The 19,905-nt window shown below is 42.1% G+C and overlaps 1 protein-coding gene across 5 annotated transcripts in view; it reads right to left on the reverse strand.

Moving 5' to 3' along the window:
- Positions 1-19,905, reverse strand: part of map4l (microtubule associated protein 4 like) — an 87,904-nt gene that overhangs the window by 49,447 nt on the left and 18,552 nt on the right. For 4 of the 5 annotated variants that reach the window (XM_017420831.3, XM_017420830.3, XM_017420828.3 and 1 more), the window contains exons 3-5: positions 9,436-9,522; positions 6,204-6,446; positions 90-1,286 (exon numbers count right to left, since the gene is read on the reverse strand). In XM_017420831.3, coding sequence (XP_017276320.1) covers positions 90-1,286; positions 6,204-6,446; positions 9,436-9,522 — 1,527 coding nt within the window. The remainder of the gene's footprint in view (positions 1-89; positions 1,287-6,203; positions 6,447-9,435; positions 9,523-19,905) is intronic. The other variant, XM_017420832.3, reaches the window with a different exon arrangement.

Genomic DNA, 19,905 nt, shown 5'->3' on the forward strand with positions numbered 1-19,905 from the left:
AAAGTACTACTTCCTGCTGGCCTAACTTATTATCTTTTCTGTTCTAATCAGCCACACGTTATTCATATTCGTCCCTGTAGTTCACCAACCTTCCACTGGGGGGAGCTGTGTCGACGAGGACTCCTGGTGCTCTGAGTGTGCAAGGAGAGAGGGAGGGCCTGCTCGGGTGATGGAGGGAGGGGGTGTGGCTGAGCTAAGTGACATGGCAACACCTTTGGGGGGAGTGTCTGATGACGGGAGGGAGGTGGTTTCGTTCTTAGAAGGGAAGGAGGAGGAGGGGGTCGCGGGTGTGGGCGCCGCGCTTCCTGCGGAGGACATGAGCGTGGCTGAGGGGACAAACGGCTTGGCGTTCACATTGAGGGCCGAGCCAGCCGCAGCAGCTGCAGGAGCTAGGGGTGATGGGTAGGTGGGGGGGGTGAAAGCGGGAGGGAGGTCCGCAGGCTTGAGAGCAGGATAGGTCTGTGACGAGAGGACGCTCGTTTCTATCGGGCTGGACTTAGTGAGGGAGGCGGTGGCGATGGAGGGGGTGTGGGTGATAGGGGTGGTGGTCTGGGAGTCAGGGGTGGAACCTGGAGGAGTCTGGAGGACTGAATCGAGGAAAGAGAAGGTCTGGGAGACTGGGCTCAGATTGTCCCCTGTCAACAGTGCGAGACTACCGCCGCCGTCTCCAGGTACACCTCTCTTACTGTCAGCACTGGTGGCTAAACTACTGTGAGCTTCGAGCTTACTGCTTGAAACTCTCTCTCCATCTGATTTCGGCCCATCTTTACCAGACAGAGGGTAATCATCTACACACATGGGTTCATACGCACGTGGAGACGACTCCTTTACGAAGCTAACGTGGGAAGAGTTGGTAAAACTTGTGGGGATGTGGTCAGGGGCAGTTTCCACAGCTGCAGTCCACTTAGGAGCAACTGCAGCCGGTGTCGGGGAGATGGGCTGCTGGGGCGCGCCCCACTCCTCTGGAAGCCTCGCCCGACTCTTAGACTTCCTGCTTTTTACCCTACCCCCTCCTCCACTCTCTCTTATCTCCCACTCCCAGTTCTCCTCCTCGTCTTCGTCGTCCTCCACCTCCCTCCCGCCTTTATCCTGCATCCCACGCTTGTCCGAGGGGCCAGTGTTATCCAAGAAGTCGTAGACCTCGTTACGGTCCTTCCTCTTCTTCTTCCGCCGCCGCTGCTTGCCGGCCTCGCCCCCCGTCCCCGCTCTCTCTGGGCTGAGGGGTTCAGAGTTGGAGGACGTGGGACTGCTGTCGTCCATTGAGCCACTGGGAGAGAGGATGGGAGCTGCCGAGGGGTGGGGGGGGAGGGTTTTGTCAGAGGAGGAACCAATCACATACTGAGTCAGAAAATACGAGCTAAAAAGCCATCAGATTGTGGTTACTATGAGTGCGTTTTGGATTTGACATTTAAAAAGGTGTCTAATTTGTTCGCTGGATCTTGGTACAAACTGAGAGGAATGACTGGTCTCATCAAAGCTGTAAGGTCAAGACTATTAAAGTGACTTGTTCATACCTCTCTATGCATCTGGAGCAACTAACAACACACAGCCGATTTTAGACAGCAAACTTCAGAGATTAAACTGATTTGGATCTGCCAGAGCAATTTAAAATCAGTTTCATGATGAACCAGTCCTTAAGATAAATATAAATAAAATCCTGAAACACGACTACCAGGACTACATCTGTTTAACAAAGTTACCTTTACTATCTAGAGTACAAAGCTGTGAAAGGGATAGTCTGGTGATTTTTGAAGTGATGTTTAATCAAATAGTTATCAATAGTTGGTGCCTTATCAGCCATGAGATCAAGTCTTAGAGCACGGAGTGTGGAGAAAAGGGCAGAAGTCTTAGTCCAGGCTATCCCTTTAAGCTTCATAATGACGCTGAGTGTTTTTTAGTGGTCTGCAGACAGTCGTAGATGTAGATTACCATAGATGTCAGTGAAAATAATTGTCTGATGCAAAAGTGAAGCAGTGTAAAAAATGTTTGCGATGTTTTAGATGGTCTGAATGGGTGTTCCTCTGAGGAGAAGTTCGCATGAAACGCCCCTGAAAAAGACTACATCGACTGTTGTCTTATTATTCAGAAAAACTGCATTCAGTTAAGCTACAAAAAAGCTTGACTATTGCTTTAAAGTTACATTATCCACTAAACGACACATGGTCAACAAAGGGTACTCCATGCAGATTCAGAAAAAGAAGACCATGTTTTGCAGCATTTTATTCCGATCCTTTTTCCCTTTAGTTCTGCTCAATGTTACTTACAAGCTATGCTAACTTAGTGTAGAAGTCTTTGGTTCCTCCCAAACATTCAGTAAAACTAAACCCCAAACCTTCAGAGAGGTAAATGTTTACCAGATTAAGGCCCAGTCTACACTAACATGGTGTTTTCCAAAACAAACTGTTTTTTTCCTGCTGCGTTTGCACCTTTCATTTCCACCCAAACGCTGTTTTTGGTCTAAGATTGTTACAAACACTCTCCAAAAGTGAAGTTGGTCTTGTGGGTTTTTTCCCTTATCTGGCAAGATCTGTCCCAACTGTTACACTATTAAACTTTGATCGCACAAAGAAAACGTTAATGATTGGGAGGTAATGGTAAACAATGTAAAAAGAAACAACAAATAAACTTATTAAAAAACATGATTGTTTTAGGAGAATCTTTAGCTACGCTCAGAATATTCCTACTTAGTATTCTGACTACTGCCACCTAGTGGTGTTGAGTGAGTATTTCAGCAGTTCTGTTGTCAGAAACTAACATCTGTTTGAAAAAAGGTTCTCAAAAAATGTTTTATTTGCAGTCAATGAGCAGAGTGACACAAAGGCAAGCTTTGGTTTGAAAGTCAAACTCACTTGAGCATGATATTCTGGGAGGATTGTTTTTAAAAAAAAAGCCATCTTGCCTTGTGTATGGACAGACTGAGAATTGTAAGCAGGTGCTGCAGCAGATGCTAGGATAAAACGCGTTTCAGCTGTATTTTCTTATTAAAAATAACACTTATAAACACTAAACATAGACGACACATTATAGCATACGAACCAACAACAGCCTTTCCATCAAAGCAGGGTGTTTTCAGTGACGGTAACCACAGTCTGACTGCTGTTTGGCTCTTTTTTTTTTAACATTTTGAACATTCACCGTGTCATGTATGTGAATGTGCCTATTTTTCCTCTAAATTACCACTTGTGCATGATGTTTTACAGGTTATCAGGTGATGTGAGTTAGCGCTATCTGATTGTGTCACATGTCTGCATATGTCTGTATAAAGGAAGCTGGAAAGTTGCTGTGGGAACAAACGAAGTGTACTTCAGGTCAGGTAAAGATGGCGAATGTTTGATGTGTTTCTCGTTCTTTTTCTTTTTCATCGTTGTCAACCAGAGAACACGGCTGCTCTTGTGAAGCGAGCCGGCACACACACACACACACACAAACAAAAAACCAACAACAACAACAAAAAACAGCAAAACAAGCACGCTAGGAGCAGCAGCGCTTCGAAGCAACTCAACAAGACGAATAACCCAAGCACATATCCTACAGGATGTAGCATGCATAATCGAGTCAAATGCGTGCACGTCTGACGAGTCACAACAACAAATGGAAAGTGACGCCGTAAACAAAACGAGTGTAACACAGAATCACAAAACAAGGGCACGCCGCGGCGCTAACAAACCGAGATATTCAGTTTGCACTGAAGTGAACCTCCTAGCTGGCTGCTCTGTCCGTTCTTGTTTCGGGATGATGTCATTACAGCTCGGTACGGTTTTTCCCTCTGAAGCCATACTTCTCAGCTCTTCCTATCAAGCCTTTTATCAGCTCACAAATAAGCAGAGCGAGGGAGATGAATGTCCAGATAAAAGTTTAATAAAGAGCATGCGAACTTGAACTCCTCTCTCTGTCTGCTCATTTGTTCGTCTCCCTGTCTTACATGTATTTCCATCTCAGTTTTCAGCGTCCCGTCCCTCTGTCCCTCTGCACCTCTGTCCCTCTGCACCTCTGCCTGACGGGATCCAGAGAGCGTTTCCTTTTAAATCTACCGCCCCTGCCTGCACTTTCATTGAAATGAGTGAACTGTTTTTGGCCTGTGAAGCCTCATCTGCCACAAACAAGTAGAAGAGGAATTATCGTCCTTATTTGACATGATGAGGTATTTATTAGAAGTGCTTTTTAGTGTGGACTGCAGCCAGGAAACGCATTAAACCTTTGAGCACTTGTTGCTTCAACAAAGCAGAAGGTAAGCTCAAAGTTTGTGCAGAAAGAGGCCATCCAGCGGATTTACGCTGCGCAGACGCGATAAATACGTAGACGTGTCCTGCAGAAGTCCTGCAGCTCGACCGGAGCTTCTTCCTCTAAATCTTTAGCATCATTAGTCTGCTGAATCAAAGGGATGACGTTATGAGAAATTAATGACATGCATACAGATTTTTGATGCAGGGCATGATGGTACGTTTGTTGTTAAAGAAAAAAAAAAAAGACTGATCACGAGGAATAGCAGGCTTGCGGCAATCTTCGCCATCTTTGTGAGGGAGTTTTCTTCTGCACAGTTGGATTTAGAAACGCAGAACTGTTCGATCTGTAACATTTGCTCTGATACATCTCAGCAAATTATATAGAATTATCCCCAGATTAGTGATGAACCTTTCTTTAATGAGGGTTTCCTTCAAAGTTTGAGGGAAATGATCCAAGAGGCAGCGCAGAGGCAAAAGTTGGCGAAACCTCCGGGATCTGGTCTGACTCCTCTTTGTGGAGGAATAACTCAAACTAAACGTTTTTCTTCTTATCAGTCTTGAGGAGTTTTAGTTTATTTCTTACACGGATTGTAAGTTGCCTATTAGATTAGGCTCACAACCTTTGAAAATGTTTGCGTTACTTCTTTATGATTCATGCCCTGTTGTGTCGCTGCGCGAACAACACACTGCTGACATTCACAGCTTCATTTGCGGCTGGAGCTCAGATTTTTCCTTAAAAATAATAATAATAAAAATCACTGACACGACTCAGTTTTGATTGAATGACTGAAAAGATTTCAGGTCAAAATTCTTACAAGGCAAAGATTGAAAATACCACACGACTGACTGCTGCCATCTACGGTGCGAGGGATTATTTTACTGAGTCACTGCAGGTTTTCTGGGTGAAGGCAGAGACGGCCGAGCTCTTGAGTTTTAAAATAGCAGCATTTGGTTATATCACCGCAGTCTCCTCTCTGAAAATTTAATGAACAATGGGAAGTTATTTTTGGAGCCAAACAAGCACAGATGCATGCTTTTAGAGACAAAGACGTGGTGTACAAGCCACTATAGCAGCCACTGAGCCGCCATTCTGCAATAACAAACCTTTTTTTTCCCCCCCTTTGGCTCACTGCTGGTTTTCAGGTTTTATCTGCAGTGGACACATCTGTATGTGTGTCGCTGATCTGCATCACAAACAACTGAAGCAGAAGACTTGAACTCAACTGGCTTGAAGCTAAAAGATCTATCTTTACCGTGCTAATTGAAAATAGCAACAAACTATGAATGGATGCTGCAGCTTCATACTTAGAATCAGATATATTTTAGTTCAGTCTGTCTTACGTATAAATCAGGACAGACTTGAATGTAAAATTTGACTTAATTGATGAAATAAGTGGCAGCGCTACACACACGTCTCTTTTCTGTTTCCATACAAGCAGCTTTCAGGCAGAACTACCAAATGTAGACTGCACAGTCATGTTGTGCAGCTCCCGCCTTGGGTAAATGTTTTTGTTGCTTGGCAACCACAAAATTAGCCGATGTTCAGCTTGTACTCCCTTGCGCTGCAATTGATTATGATCAAACATTAAGAATTTATGATAAAAAGGCACCTAGCGGCGTCTCGATTTGCTCTAACTCTCCTACAGGGAGCCGTTTCTGCTCTTCAGACTGCAGCAAACGGCGAAGGCGTGAAAGCCGCAGACGTTTGTTGTCAGTGGATAAAGGGAAGAGCGAGGCGCACGGAGCGTGAAGCCACGAGGTGGCCAGCGGTGAGAGGAACGGAGCTGAGGTTGCACCGGCGCCGATGGAAACAGCTAGAAAAGGCTGCCCTCTGCTGCTGAAAACCTGTCCTGTGTGACCGGGCTGTTTCCTCAGCTCCTGCTGCAGAAACCCAGGCCTACTTTGAATCTTTCAGCTTTGCCATTTCAGCCTGTTTCCCCTCCATATAAAGTGACACGAAGCCACGCCACGTTCCGGTACCTGCAGAGTGGTCCATCGAGTGGATTCCTGGGCCACCGGTTGAAAACGGATCGGCGGTGTTAAAAGTACCGCCGCCGCCGCCGATGTTACTGGGGGGTTTGTTCTCCACGCCAAACGGGCCTGAACTCTTCTGGGTGTCCATAGCTGGACTCATCCCAGTCTGGCCAAAGCTGGAGCTCATAGTGGTCTGGAACGGCGGCAGGCCGGACCGCATGGTCCCACCCATCCCAGACTGAGAGAAACCTGACGGAGAGAAAGAAGAGAGAGAGACGTCACAGACGAACAAGACGGCATCTTCAGATTCTCAGGGTTTTTGATTCAGTCTCATGTATGTTATGTTATGTGCTGTTTGTAATCTGAGTTTATATCATTTTTAGACCTGGTGAGGACAAAAGGAATGTAGAACTGATGAAGAAAACCATAAAACTGAAAAAGAACATTTTATTTTTACAACAAATGTGTATAAGATACCTAAACACCAGCTGCAGTTTTTATTTAAGACAGGAGGACAGCTCTCACAGTGTAATACTCATTCTATAACTAGACAAAATGTCCACATTTCGAGGGTTATTGTGTCTAGATTTATAGTTTTTTCAAAAGACTATGAGGCTTTGTGTAAGCAACTTGGTGGAAACCACAGAAAATGCTCTTTAAAAAGTAAAGCTGTATTTAACACTTCCCCTCACATTTTCTGACCTTTTTAAAAGGTTACATAAAAAATTCACAGGCGGTAGGAAAGAGAAAAAAAAGTCACATAAAAAAGTTTTTCCTTTATCTAAGAAATTATAAGCATGGCAACATGAACACCTGTCCAGTAAGCCTAAAAGAGTTAGTAACATGACATTAAACAGACTGACAGTAGCTAGACTCACAAATATCAGGCATTTCTACTTTAAAGCTGAATAAAAATGAGTTTTCTAAGGGGTTTAGGTTGAAATAATTCAGCTAAGTGGTTTTTGTTAGATTTTAGAGGGTTTTTGGAGCCAAATTGGAGTCTCTTTCACTCATTTTGCTATTTTTATCTCCATTCTCAGCTTTTGTCAAAGGATGCAAGCTAAAAAAAACCCTCTTTAAACCAGCCAGTAACTTCTTAACAACAAGCAGATAATAAAAAAAAATACAAGGCAGTTCATGAACCTTGTGCGGGTCATAAAAACAAAAAATCCGGGAGAGGCACCTGTTCTCCTCTCATAAATTATAGTAACAATATACTTTCGCTTCTGCTGCTCTGTGAGCAATCAGCTAATGTTGATGAGTTTTGGAGCGGCGTAAACCCATTTCCAAATTCGTTCTGATGTGCAAGACCCCCACCCCACCCCGACACAAAATGCAAACCTGCCTTTCACTTCCTTTACTCGATGCTTTTATTGAACGGACTGATTCGATTCAAGCCTGAGGTCTGACACGTCACTGCGTAAACAACATGTTCCACTGCTGGACACATCGCTTCAATAAAACACACACCTGAACACACACAATGAAGCACTCGCAGCACGCTCTCAGAGATGTATATGTGACCGAACCAATTGTGTTCCTCTTGAAATACATTTTCTACCATTAACAGTTTAACTTTTGTCCATATTTTCCTCTTAGCTTATAGCAATTTGAGTCTACCTCTTATTGTCCTGAATCAGCATGCCCACTGTTATGTACAGAATGACCTGAAACGCAATCAGTAAAACATCACATTTGCCTAAACAGTCATTATGTGGTTATATGATGATCTTATAAAAGTAAATGGTGAGTGTGTGTGGAGTAACACGGATTTCTGGGACAAAGACAAAGCCTCTAATGCAGTGACCCACATACATGAATCTGAAGAGGAGCTAAAACCGAGCTCAACATACGAAACAGCAGCTTGCAGTACGGTGCTTTACCTCCTGGGTGGTTCTAATGGCACCAAGTTTGCCAGTATTTTAGGTGGTGAAAATCTAAAAAATCTAAAGTTAACAACAATCAGGTTCAAACCTTCAACTATTTACCCAATCTAATCATTTCCAGTACAGTCATATTGGAATAAAAAACAAATAAAAAGCAATTATAACCAGGCTTAATTTAAAAAGGGACAGGAGGTTAAAGAGTGAAATAGAAACGACTCGGCGTGCGGCGGTCTTTAGTCCTACTCAGGTTCAACTGACCCGTCGGCCCACCCATCATAAGACCTGAGAGACACAGAGACAGGCAAAAACAACAACAACAACAAAAATAAAAGGGACAACAATACCAACAGAAAGATACCAGCCAGAAAAATAAGCAGGAGGGGTAAAAAACTGACGAATCAAAGTGCTGTAGCAGATAAAAAATAAAAAAAAACAATCGACAAAGCAAATCAGAAATTTTAAACCAAATCTAAAGTATGTCAAAACAAGCTGGTTTGGTTTGATTTTTGCTCCTACTGTTGGTCCTCTCATGCAGATTCGATTTGCACATTTAACACATTCAAATGCAACAACAGAAGTTACAAAAGTCATGTTGTTGTCTTGGCTTTCTAAAAGTGGAACTTATGATACTGATGCTCCACCACAAGCAGTCACTGCTGGTCTGGTTATTATTCTGAGGTTCCAAAACCTTTCACCTCCCTGCTGCTGCTGAAAGGCAAAGGCAGATGAGAATGTTTTTGCCCGTGTCTGTCTGTGTGTGGTGGTGGTGGTGTCTGTCTATATGTTCAAGATGGCTGCCAAAACCAACTGCCCTGAAAAACGAAAACTAAAATGGCCGTAATGCAGTCAGTTTTACAGATATTGAGCTAAAATGTGGTGTGGTACGAGCTGAGACTGATCCCCAACATATATTCTTAGTGCTAACAGATCAAAGAAGATCTTGATTCAAAATTTTGCCTTTAACTCTTTAAAGTCATCTTTGTCTGTCTGTTAGTAAAATATCTCATGAACCACTGGATGGATTTTAAAGAAACGTACAGGAAATAGTCAGTGGATGTTCATCTTCAACTGATTAACTTCTGAAGCCAGCCCGATTCAAGATGGCCACCACAGCTACTTAACATTAGCAGGCACACAAATGGCTATAACTCTGCCAATCTTACAGACATTAAACTAAAATTCGATGTGGTCATAGCTGAAAGTAAAAAAAGATGTTCTGTCGGTGAACTGAAGTGTAATTCTTCGGATGGTTTAGTGATTAGTGCTCGTCAACACAACCTTCAGAGAAATCTGGTAATGAAAGAGCAACGCAGACAGCGCAGCCTGCTGAGCTGCACTCCTTCAACCCTCACCGGACAGGTAGTCGGAGCCGAAGGCGGGCTGTCCTGGTGGGTCTTGGCGTCCGCCGGATGTCATCATTGTTGACATTATCCCAGGGCCTAAAGGAGAAAAAAAAAATGCACAACGGGTTTCAAACTTTTTGATTTGTCAAACCCAATCCGACCATCAAGAGCGTGCAGCATTAAACCTGATGCACATCCATCCACACAGGCACAGGGCCGGAGTAAAAACTGCAGCTGAGTTTATCTGTCACTCTGCTCCGTCAGCTGTTTGCCCATCAGACAGGTGCTGCTTCCCCAAATCCACTCTCTGCAGACCCCATTGTGTGTGTGTGTGTGTGGGTGTGTGGGTGTGTGTGTGCGCGCATTACATCTTTTGACAGTGAGGCGAGCAGACACAACACGTCGCTGAAGGAAATATCACCATGGCGACACTGAAAAGGAGGGAGACAGCATCTGCGGTTCCCTTGGCGACACTAGCTGTCAGCGGATGTTTCCTGGAGGACAGATGCACCACCCACTGAGGCGCGCACACACACACACACACACACACACTCGCAGGCATGCAGACTAAAGTCAAAGTTTCGAAATAAACACATGTTTAACAGTGCTGGTACAGACAGCGCCCCACCTCCCAGCTGATTAGGAAAAGGAGGATCTGCTACGCTGACTCCATTAACTCCCTTTAGGCGCAAATTAAATAAAACTCATTTTACATTTTCAGAACAGTAACACGCTGTGAACTAAGTCGTGAAATTCAACTCATTGGGGGTTATTTCAGGACATCGTGAACTCTGAGCTAAGCCAAGCTGCACACACGAAGAGAACAATAACATGATTTTTAAATATTTATGAATTTGAAATTTAACTTCATTCACTGAGAAAAGCTGCTGTGGTAGGAGGTGAAGCGCGTCCTCGACACATGAAATGAGCACCGACAAGATCTTGGTTTGATCTTCAGCGTGCAAAGAGGCGGGTGATATGCATTTCTTCAAGGAACGCCATTTTCATGTTGTTTAACGAAAACGAGACAAGCACAAAACAACGATGTGTCATCACTGGGCTGTCTGAACAAAAGATCAGCAGAAAAGTTGAACGAAAATATATTAAAAGAAAATGACAGTCCTACATCCTTTAATGGAACTGAGAAAAGTTACCAGCAAAATCTAAAATCACAACAGAGTTATTGTCCAGAAAAAAACTACTTCTTTGTTTGTGATTTTAAAAAAACAACAACAAAAAAAAACTGACCATTACATAAGATAACATTTACCACCACACATATATATATATGTGTGTGTGTGTGTGTGTGTGTGTGTGTGTGCTCTAAATCCAATTTAAAAGGTTTAATTTTTGTCAGAATGACATGACTGATCTGACTCGTGGTTAATCGTTAAAACTGTGCCGTAAGTGAAGTAGAACAGGTCCAATATGTCCCTGAAATGTAATTTCACAAACAGAGAAACTGTTTTGGTTTTTTTCTGTGAAACTTTAGCGTGAACGCTGAGCGCTGAACGACGTTGATGAAATTTTGCCTGAAGAAGCTGAAACTGATAACAGTTAAAGCTAAAAGAAGCAGATCACTAGCTAAAAGCTGAAAAGAAAAGTAAAAAACCCAAACTAACCAAAAGCTAGCGAAACTAAAAGTAGCAGAACGCGACAAAACTAGAAGACAATAATATGTTAATATGTTACATGTAATATAAAACACCTAAACAACAATAGAGCGAGTATGCTGAAGCAAATTTCTGCACACATGAAGGGATCTCAGTGCATTTAAGTGGGGAAAAGTTTTGCAAGTAAAGCCAAATGTTTTTAAAAGCATAAAAGTCACAAAAACCAAAAGTCAGAGCTGCCATCTCCTGACTCAGCTGAGCATTTTGAGATAAGAATGGCTAAAAAAAAGCACCACAAAGCACCATTTAGGATGACTTTTAGGTGAAATATATGTTGTTCTTTGATGATGAAAGCCAGGTAAAGGCTGTGGGGAAACTATAAGTATGTGGGCAGGTAAAGGACCAGCATGCAATGGGTCAGGCTTATGGTTTTTATTGTTTTTAACAGAGCAGGAGCAGCAGGAGCAGCAGCAAGGACCACGATTGTCTTTATGTTGGTTGCAGCGATGGAGTAAACAAATCATGGAAGAGAAATTATGGTTTGAACAACGGACAACTTCTTTTTCTTCTTTTTGCCTGTGTAAAAATAAATAACCCCGTCATTACGGATTGATAAAGATGTATGAAAAAAACCCAAAACAGGACAAAAAATTCTGATCCTTTAACTTCTTTTCCTGATGTTAACGTCACTTCGCTGCATGTGTCACAGCTTCTGTCTCTGCCCATGCTCCTGAGACACCAAGACTGAAAACAGCCAAAGTCCTGACTTCTTTGGACTTTTTTTTTACTCATCTAATTGATCAAACCTAACTCTAAAAGATTATAATAAAGTCCGGCTACTCTGAAGCAAAGTATAGAAGAATGTCGGAGGAATCCGAGGCTGCTGCACCTTAACGCCCGTGCTGAAAAGCTGTTTTTGATCACGGGAAATGAGGCGACATCTTTTTGGCCCCGGTTCAGTATCAGCGGAATGGTGGACACATCCTGAATAATTCATTGTGCATCCAGTACGAGAGTAAGTGCGCTGGATCGGCGTGAGGGGGGGGTGAACATGCATCCAGGCATACAGTGAAGGAGGCAGGAGCCGTAGAATCTGCAGAAACACGCCGCGCCGCAGGATTCGTTTCTGCGTTGGTCACCCGTTCGACACTTTCGCACTTTCCACTCCTCAAGTCTATTTTCCCCGCCTTCGCCACTTCTGAATTATCAACGAGTGCTTCAAGCTGCCGTGTCAGGGTTGAAGGAATGATGTGTTTCTACTGCACGTGTAATCCTTTACAAATGCGCCCATTAGGAACAAAACGCACACAAATGACTCGACACACAAATGACTCGACACACAAATGACTCGACACACAAAGCCTCCTCTGACATTTCCTCAGCACTTCTCGTGTGCTGCTGCTTCCCTTTCCCACTGAAATCAAAAACATTTGCATGGAAACGTAAATCGTTGTACATCTATGCTTTACAAACAGGATTAGTGCATTTTGAAGTGAAATATTCACACATGAGACCAAAAAAAGCCAGGTAAGTAGCGGTCCAACTATTGATTAGTTGAGGGGTTTTCTGCCACAACTAAGTACTGTCCCCAAATATTTTTAATCACAACTGTTTGTCTCTTTTACAAAATCTAGCTGATTGTAATGTCTATAAATATCAAATTTGTTTAATTTTATAGGGCAAAAAACATACAAAAAACCCATCAGATTCCATAATGGCTATCAGACGCCCTGATTTCTAAAGATTAGCATCGGCTCAGGCTGGATGATACCAGGATATTTGATGGTGAAGGATTAGAAATTACAGAATCTTCTACGGGACATCTTTTAATTAGTGTCATTCTACGCTTTGTGGTGACGCATCAGTTTGTTCCTCGGTCAAATCACACAACCTGCTAGGCTGCTTGACGCCCGCCCCGGAGAGAAACTACCGTCAGTGCCGAGGATTTCTCATTCAGGCTGGAACAGGAAGCCGAAACCAAAATGGAGGAGTCAGTCTCTAAAATAACTCCACCTGCATTACGTGGAACTGGTTTGGCTTTTCTCCCAATGAGAAGACCTAAACAAGGAACCAAGGCACCAACGAGGTTCGCACATCGAACGGCAGAGAGGCGAACCTTCTCGAGGTCCTCCACGCCGCCGCCAGCAGAGACAGCAGGTAACTTTAGACCCAAACAAACCTCCTGAAATATGAGCAGCCTGTATGAGGAGGAAAGCAAACGAGCAAAACGTATCTTTTATTTGACAAGATGGGAGAAAAGAAGGAATTTAAAAGGGGCGTGGGGTTTAATACTCAGCAGGATTTAGATTTTATCACGCTGTGCTTGTTTTTGTCATGAATCATTCATTTTATCTCCAAGTTTATGCTTTTATTTCACCCTTTTCAATATGATATTTAGGGTTTTACTTTAAGCGGTAAAGTCGTAAATAAGCCTTAAATAATACAGTAACACTTTGCAGAATTGCACTGGTTTATATTAAAAGTTGACATTTCCGTTTCACCCATTTTGAAAAAGACTTGAGTTTTAAACTGACTTTTAGGCCTTTTTTTTGCAAGCATCATAAAGTAGCTTTTATGAAGCAAGAGCGTGCTTTACCTAATGAATTAAAATAAAATTTTCAGCTCAGGCAAAACAGTCCGAGTCTGAGCGTTCTGCATGACTCAGATATGGTAACACTCTTGTTAAACCTCCATTATATTTGGTCCAAGTTGCACAAACTCATTAAAATCTGTTGAGAAATGTTATTTGGCCTAAATGATCCAGAATATTTATATTAAATCCTTACAGGGATGTGTTTTTATCTAATACAAGTGTGGCTGCACTGTTTTGTAACTTAAAAAATAAGAAATTTAAAAAGTCTAGAGTTGAAAATCTATGTAAAAATTGGGATTTCACTGAATAAAAAAGACATTGTAATAATGATTTTTTTTTTTCTGGCATCAGTCATTGAAAACCCCACATCTGTCCATCTCCAGTCACGAATAAACAGATAAATGTCAGCTCTGGATGTAACTGCTGCCCGTCTGAAAAGCTGTCCTTGGTAAAATTGGCTCAGTCTTTGCTCTTTTCTCTGTCTCGTTCTCTGTCAGACATCTAAACACACACACACACACACACACACACACACACACACATGGACGCAGTGTGCAGACACAATCTGAACCCAGACGGTCGGCTGAGGACAGCAGCCAGCATCATGCCTTAAAGTCAAACACCCTCTTTTTTTTCAAACATTACTTCTATGTGATTTGTTCGTGTCTGGACTTGGAGCTCTCTTAAACCTTCGTAACAATATATTAGAACATATTAGCATGGAACCAGCACAGAATAACCTGTTTTTTGTGTGCGACTTGAAGAAACGCAGTCTGATGGGCTTCCCGACATGCCAGTCACATCAGCTCTTTAACACTTAGAGAATCTAAATGTTTTCTTAGTTTCAGCTCAGATCCTACAGCCTGATGACATCATACTGACGACCCTGGGCTCTTTGGATTGGACCAGACTTGGCTGTCACAACTTTGATATTTTCAACACAGGGATTGTTTAAAACAGTACCTGCCTAAAATATGCCTCAAGGCAACATCATTTCTTACTCTGTTGTTTTGTCCATATTTCCACAACATTTGTCACATTCTGTGGTTCGACAGTAATAAATGTTAATGTATCATTTAGTGGTTTTGTGTTGGGTAGTATCCAAATTACAGGAACTGTGACACATTATTATAGGGATATGTAACTCATAATCATGTATGTTATTTCTGACCTTGACCTCATTTTGAACATCTATTTGGGAAAGATATTTAAAACTGAACTGGGTGAAAATTGTTGAGACCTAATTTTGGTTTAATGATAGAATTACCTTCAGAAGATCCAGCAGCTATTGATGCCATAATAGGTTGTCAAAAAACCAAACTTTCTAATCCATAAAGGTGATCCGATTTTGTCAGATGTTTCAAAACCAACACATCTTACTGCAGTTCAAAATGCACCTCAGTGGCTAAACATCTAAAGCCAAGTGGCTACATCCATTTATTATTTTGTTTTATTTTTTTACACACAGTTTATGGGTCCACCCCTTAAAGCAGTGGTATCTAACCCTGGTCCTGGAGGAACACTATCCTGCATGTTTTTGTTGCTTCCCGGCTCCAACCCACCTGATTCGATGGCTGACTTACCCCTTCAGCAGGCCTTCAAGTTCTGCAGAAGCCTGTTAATCACTCAGTCATTCAAATCACGTGTGCTGAAACAGAGAAACACCAAAAAAACATGCAGGATAGTGGCCCTCCAGGACCAGGGTAGGACACCCCTGACGTAAAGGGAGCTGATTTTGTGTAACCTCCAACCGACGCGCTTCCTCTTTGGAGGTCAGAGCACGGTTGTGTTGTGTCTCTGGGGTCATTAGAGCCGTGGTCAACTGCTTCGTTTGCAGAGATGGATTGCACTGTGCGAGGTGAAGGTGACACTGAGCGGGAAGACTGAACCCAGGCGACAGAATCCAGCTTACAGAGACTGACGGTCGGCCTCCGAACAAAACTGTTGAGAATGCATCAGTGAACACGTAGGGTCTCAGTGGTCAGTCATAGCTCTGTCCTAAATTACTGCTTCTAGTAGTGAAACTTAGAAATAATAAACAAACATATATTTTCTCTTTTCAGCAATTTCCACACACAGCTGAGTGACAGATACATACTGATTTGGGCATTTCATTAAAAGGAACTTAAACAGGAAGCTGATCCATGCCAAATTCATAAGGGAAAATTAAAACTGGCAAATTAAAACTTAAAGAAATGCATATGACCCACTGCCGTGCATGCCAAAGTTTTAAACACAAGCATCTTGGGTGACTACAGCCACACTTAATCTTAGCTCAATCTCTGTAAACTTGACTGAGTTACAGCCATTCTGGGGTTTACTAAGGACAGCTTGAGTTGGGTTGACTCCAAAAGATAAATGTCCAATGATTACTTTCTGAGTTTTGTTCAAATCTGTCCAGTGATTCATGAGATATTCTGCTAACAGACCGCAATAACATGATCGCCCTCCTTTCATAGCGGAAGGCGGTAGTTGTCCAGATGCAGCAGAACAAAAGGTTGCAAGTCACCAAGATATGTTTCATTCAGCTGCCAAAGCAGGGAAAAATCAGCAACACTGATGTGCTGTAAATCCTCAAAGCAGTCACAGTTAGATTTAATAGATTCAACATTCTGGTAACATCAGCGATGATTCACGAGCGGAGGAATACAGAGGTCAGCGAGCGATACAAGATGTTCTGAAAGCAGACATCTACACACTCTTCAAACTTCATAAATGTGACAGAAACCGTGAACGAGATAAAACGCGTGCTGTATAAACCTGCCTCAAGCTCAACATGTTAATTAACACAACTAATATAAGAAGAACCGTTCTTTTATAAACCTTGAGAGTCTGAAGTAAGTCTTCAGTTAGTCACTCCAAACACTCAAGCATGAGCTTAAAATAGTACAACTTGTCATAATATTTGTCATAATAATTATTCAACTTGGCCATGATGAGTGGTGGTTATAACGGTGCTCTCATTAGAGCTGCAAATTGTCGATCCACAACGAACGGTCAAAACAGAAAACAAACCTGCCTGAAAGTCTCTCTGTTCGTGGAGAATGTGGCCATTTGTATGTAGGAGATTTGAACTGAGGATTTTTTTTTCAATGAACGTTAAACCTGTTCTGCTCTGAAAGGTCTGAGATCCCCTGTCACCAAAACTGGTGCAAAGGTGGATTAGAACTGAAATTTACGATTGTTTTCTGGGAACCACGCAGGTGAGCATGAATGGAAATGATGCAGAGCCACACGGTGATCTTGTAGAGAATAAGACAGTGAGGGACACAAGAAAAAGAATAAATAAGGGAGGTAAACAGGAATGAACGGAAGAGAGAAAAACAAAGAAGTTGAGACGGACTCTTGTCTCCTCTGACTGCAGACAGCTCCACTCCAGATGTTCTGTAATAGCTCCATGCTCCCACGGCCCTTGAATTAAAGATGCCAATCCTCTTACTGTGGATCTGGTAGGCTGGAGAAATGGTGGCGCAGCTAACAGTTTTTTGATCAAATAGCGTGTTGTCATCGTTACAAATAAACTCTAGTTTCACTGTAACAGAACCACAGAAGTTAACTTACAAACAGAGACAAGTCATATATGGTACACTACAGGAGATGATTACAAAAAAAAAGCTATTTTTGTACTTGTTCTTCTTCTTTTTTTATTCTGTTGTTATGGTGCTAAATTCAAACATATGTCCCTCCTTCCTTCTTTTAAGTTGAGGAATCCAAGCTCACTTTTCCACTGAGAGAAAAGAACAAATTGCACTAAAAGTAGAAATGTTAGGGGTACTGGAGTCACCAGAGATGACAACTAAAATAATAATTAGCCCAGTGCTGCCTTCTGAATGTTAAAAACTGAAATGATGGGCTGGTGATCTGCTCAGAGACAACACCCAGAACAGAATCCAGAGGGTGCAGAAAATGGATGAATCTTTGGTTGGGATGTGAAGCTTAACAGATTTGTACCATTTCAGTGAGGAGCACAATGTGACTGCCTCCGTAGAGCAAGCCGTGTACCCATGGAGATTTGGGATTAAATCTAGATGCATCAGTTTATTAAGTCTTTGCACCAATAAAGTCAGATTCGTCTGTTTAATGTCAGGAACGGTGGAGAAGAAGAGAAGAAGAGTCAGCAGCAGGTCCACACAGGCAACACTTTGACTGTTCTGTCATTTTTAAAGTGTGCTCACATTTGTGCGTGACGAGCCGATTCCTTACATCGGACAGCTCTTCTCCTAGCTTAGCTGTATTGGTTTTTTTGTAGCGACACCTACAGTTCAGGAGGGGAACAACAACACTTTGAAAATCTGCTTCAAGAATCTTGTGTTTTATTCTTTATAATGCAAAAAAAAACAAAAAACATGCTGCTGGCAGGAGCATTGATTTTGTACTAAGCCTATTTTTGTGTTATTTATTAATTCGGAGTAAACTTTTATGAAAGTGTTTTGTAATTTTAAAACAAAACCTGTTTGTGAGTGGCCATGTTTTTAAAGGTAGTCAATAATTATGTCTTCCAAGTCATATCCGAGATGTTTTACTCTAAGGCAAAAAATAAACGTACACTTACGAATAAAAAGAAACTGTCCTTCTGATGGGTTGACAGGGTCACATCTGTCCAGCTGTCAGCAAGTCTGCCTGCTTCTAAAAAAGCTTCTCTTACATCATCTTTATTCAACATATCTGCTGAACTCAGCACACACACATACACACTGTAATTACAGTGACAGCTGAGGTGTGTGTGTGTGTGTGCGCGTGTGTGTGATGACGTCAGAACTGCTGCTGGCACCGATGCTCCACTGTACTGCAGTCACATGTTACTGCAGTGTCTCGTAAAAGACGCACACCATTGCTCAACTTGTCAGGGCCGGGGAGTACTCCGGCACCTTTAGCACACATACGTACAGTAAGAGCACACGTGCACACACACACACACAGCACACACACACGCGCGCAGCAGGAACGTTTCCTCATCGCTCAGCAGATACAGCTCCATCCCAGCTTGACAGAAACAAAACCAGACCGCAGAAACTTCACTTCGAGCCTCAGTAACTGAATTTCCCTCTGGCTCGATGACGAACCAAGGTCAATGTCAGTTTATGGAAGATGTGACAAATTTGTTTGTTTACATGAACCGAGAGTGCCAAACAGTCCTGACAAATTAGGTTAAAACATGAATTTTTTAACATAATTTTAGCTGGTAGAGCTGTAGCATCAGATAAGAGAATAGTGTCACAGCAACAGCTTCAAATGGATTTATCTCAGTGGTACAGTAAAAATAATTATATATAAATACATACTTTGCTTTATTTTTTTACAGATATACACTCAAAATAAGGTATGAGATCAACGCAGGATTTTTGCTGAAGGTTTTATTTATTAAATACTGAATAAGAATCAGGATCAAAGGTAGATTTTTCAATTTATATGACAGGCATATAAAAGTACCATATTGTTTTTGTTTTGATATTTTATTGTACTTTTTTAAGCACATGTTTTGATTATTTTTTCCACAGTACTTCTTATATATTGGCCTCTTACACATATATGTGGGGCTGCACACTAAGTATGAGTAGGTATGTAAATAACGTATATATTTCTGGATTTTGCTTGCAGGCATTAATTACAGCTGCAGGCATCAATTCCATATTAGTCTTTTTACTTCTAAACAAGTACAGTAAATGTGACATATGTGGGAGTTCAAAAACTGCAGCGCGTGAAGATGCAGCAGCCACTTTAGCTCCAGAAATCCAGAAATAAGATCCGTTCTACTTAAGCACAAATGCGACTGAGAATCTAGATCAAGCTTAGAGTGTCTTTGGAAGAATATGATGCTCTAATTATAGAGGAGGAGCTGCGCAGAGAAGGAGGCAGGCAGCAAACTGGGCGGGAACGCACAGGAAGGAGTGAGCTAGGAGACAGAAATCTGCACAAACCGACCGTGCCATCGCTTAATTACAGTTAATCGGAAAGTAAGATGTATATACAGTTAAAGCAGCAAGTCCCTCCATTACCTGGACTTCATGAGAAATAACTACTCTCCTCCCATGTGTTGTTCCTGACACAAAATAAAAAAAAGATTGTACACCAGCTTCATCCCTCAAGCAGCAAGGCTGCTAAAATCACTATAGCACTCATCTAGCCAAAAGAATGAAGTGTAGAATAAAAATAATCAATAAAGCAAGACTAGAAATGTGCTAAAAAGTAAAATAAATGCTATTCACATCTTCTAGAGCCCCGAATTACAGCCCCTGGTCTTCCCCGGAGCTGGACTCTTTCATGTTACACAGC

The sequence above is a fragment of the Kryptolebias marmoratus genome, linkage group LG20 (genome assembly GCF_001649575.2).
Source record: "Kryptolebias marmoratus isolate JLee-2015 linkage group LG20, ASM164957v2, whole genome shotgun sequence".
Taxonomy (NCBI): Eukaryota; Metazoa; Chordata; class Actinopteri; order Cyprinodontiformes; family Rivulidae; genus Kryptolebias; species Kryptolebias marmoratus.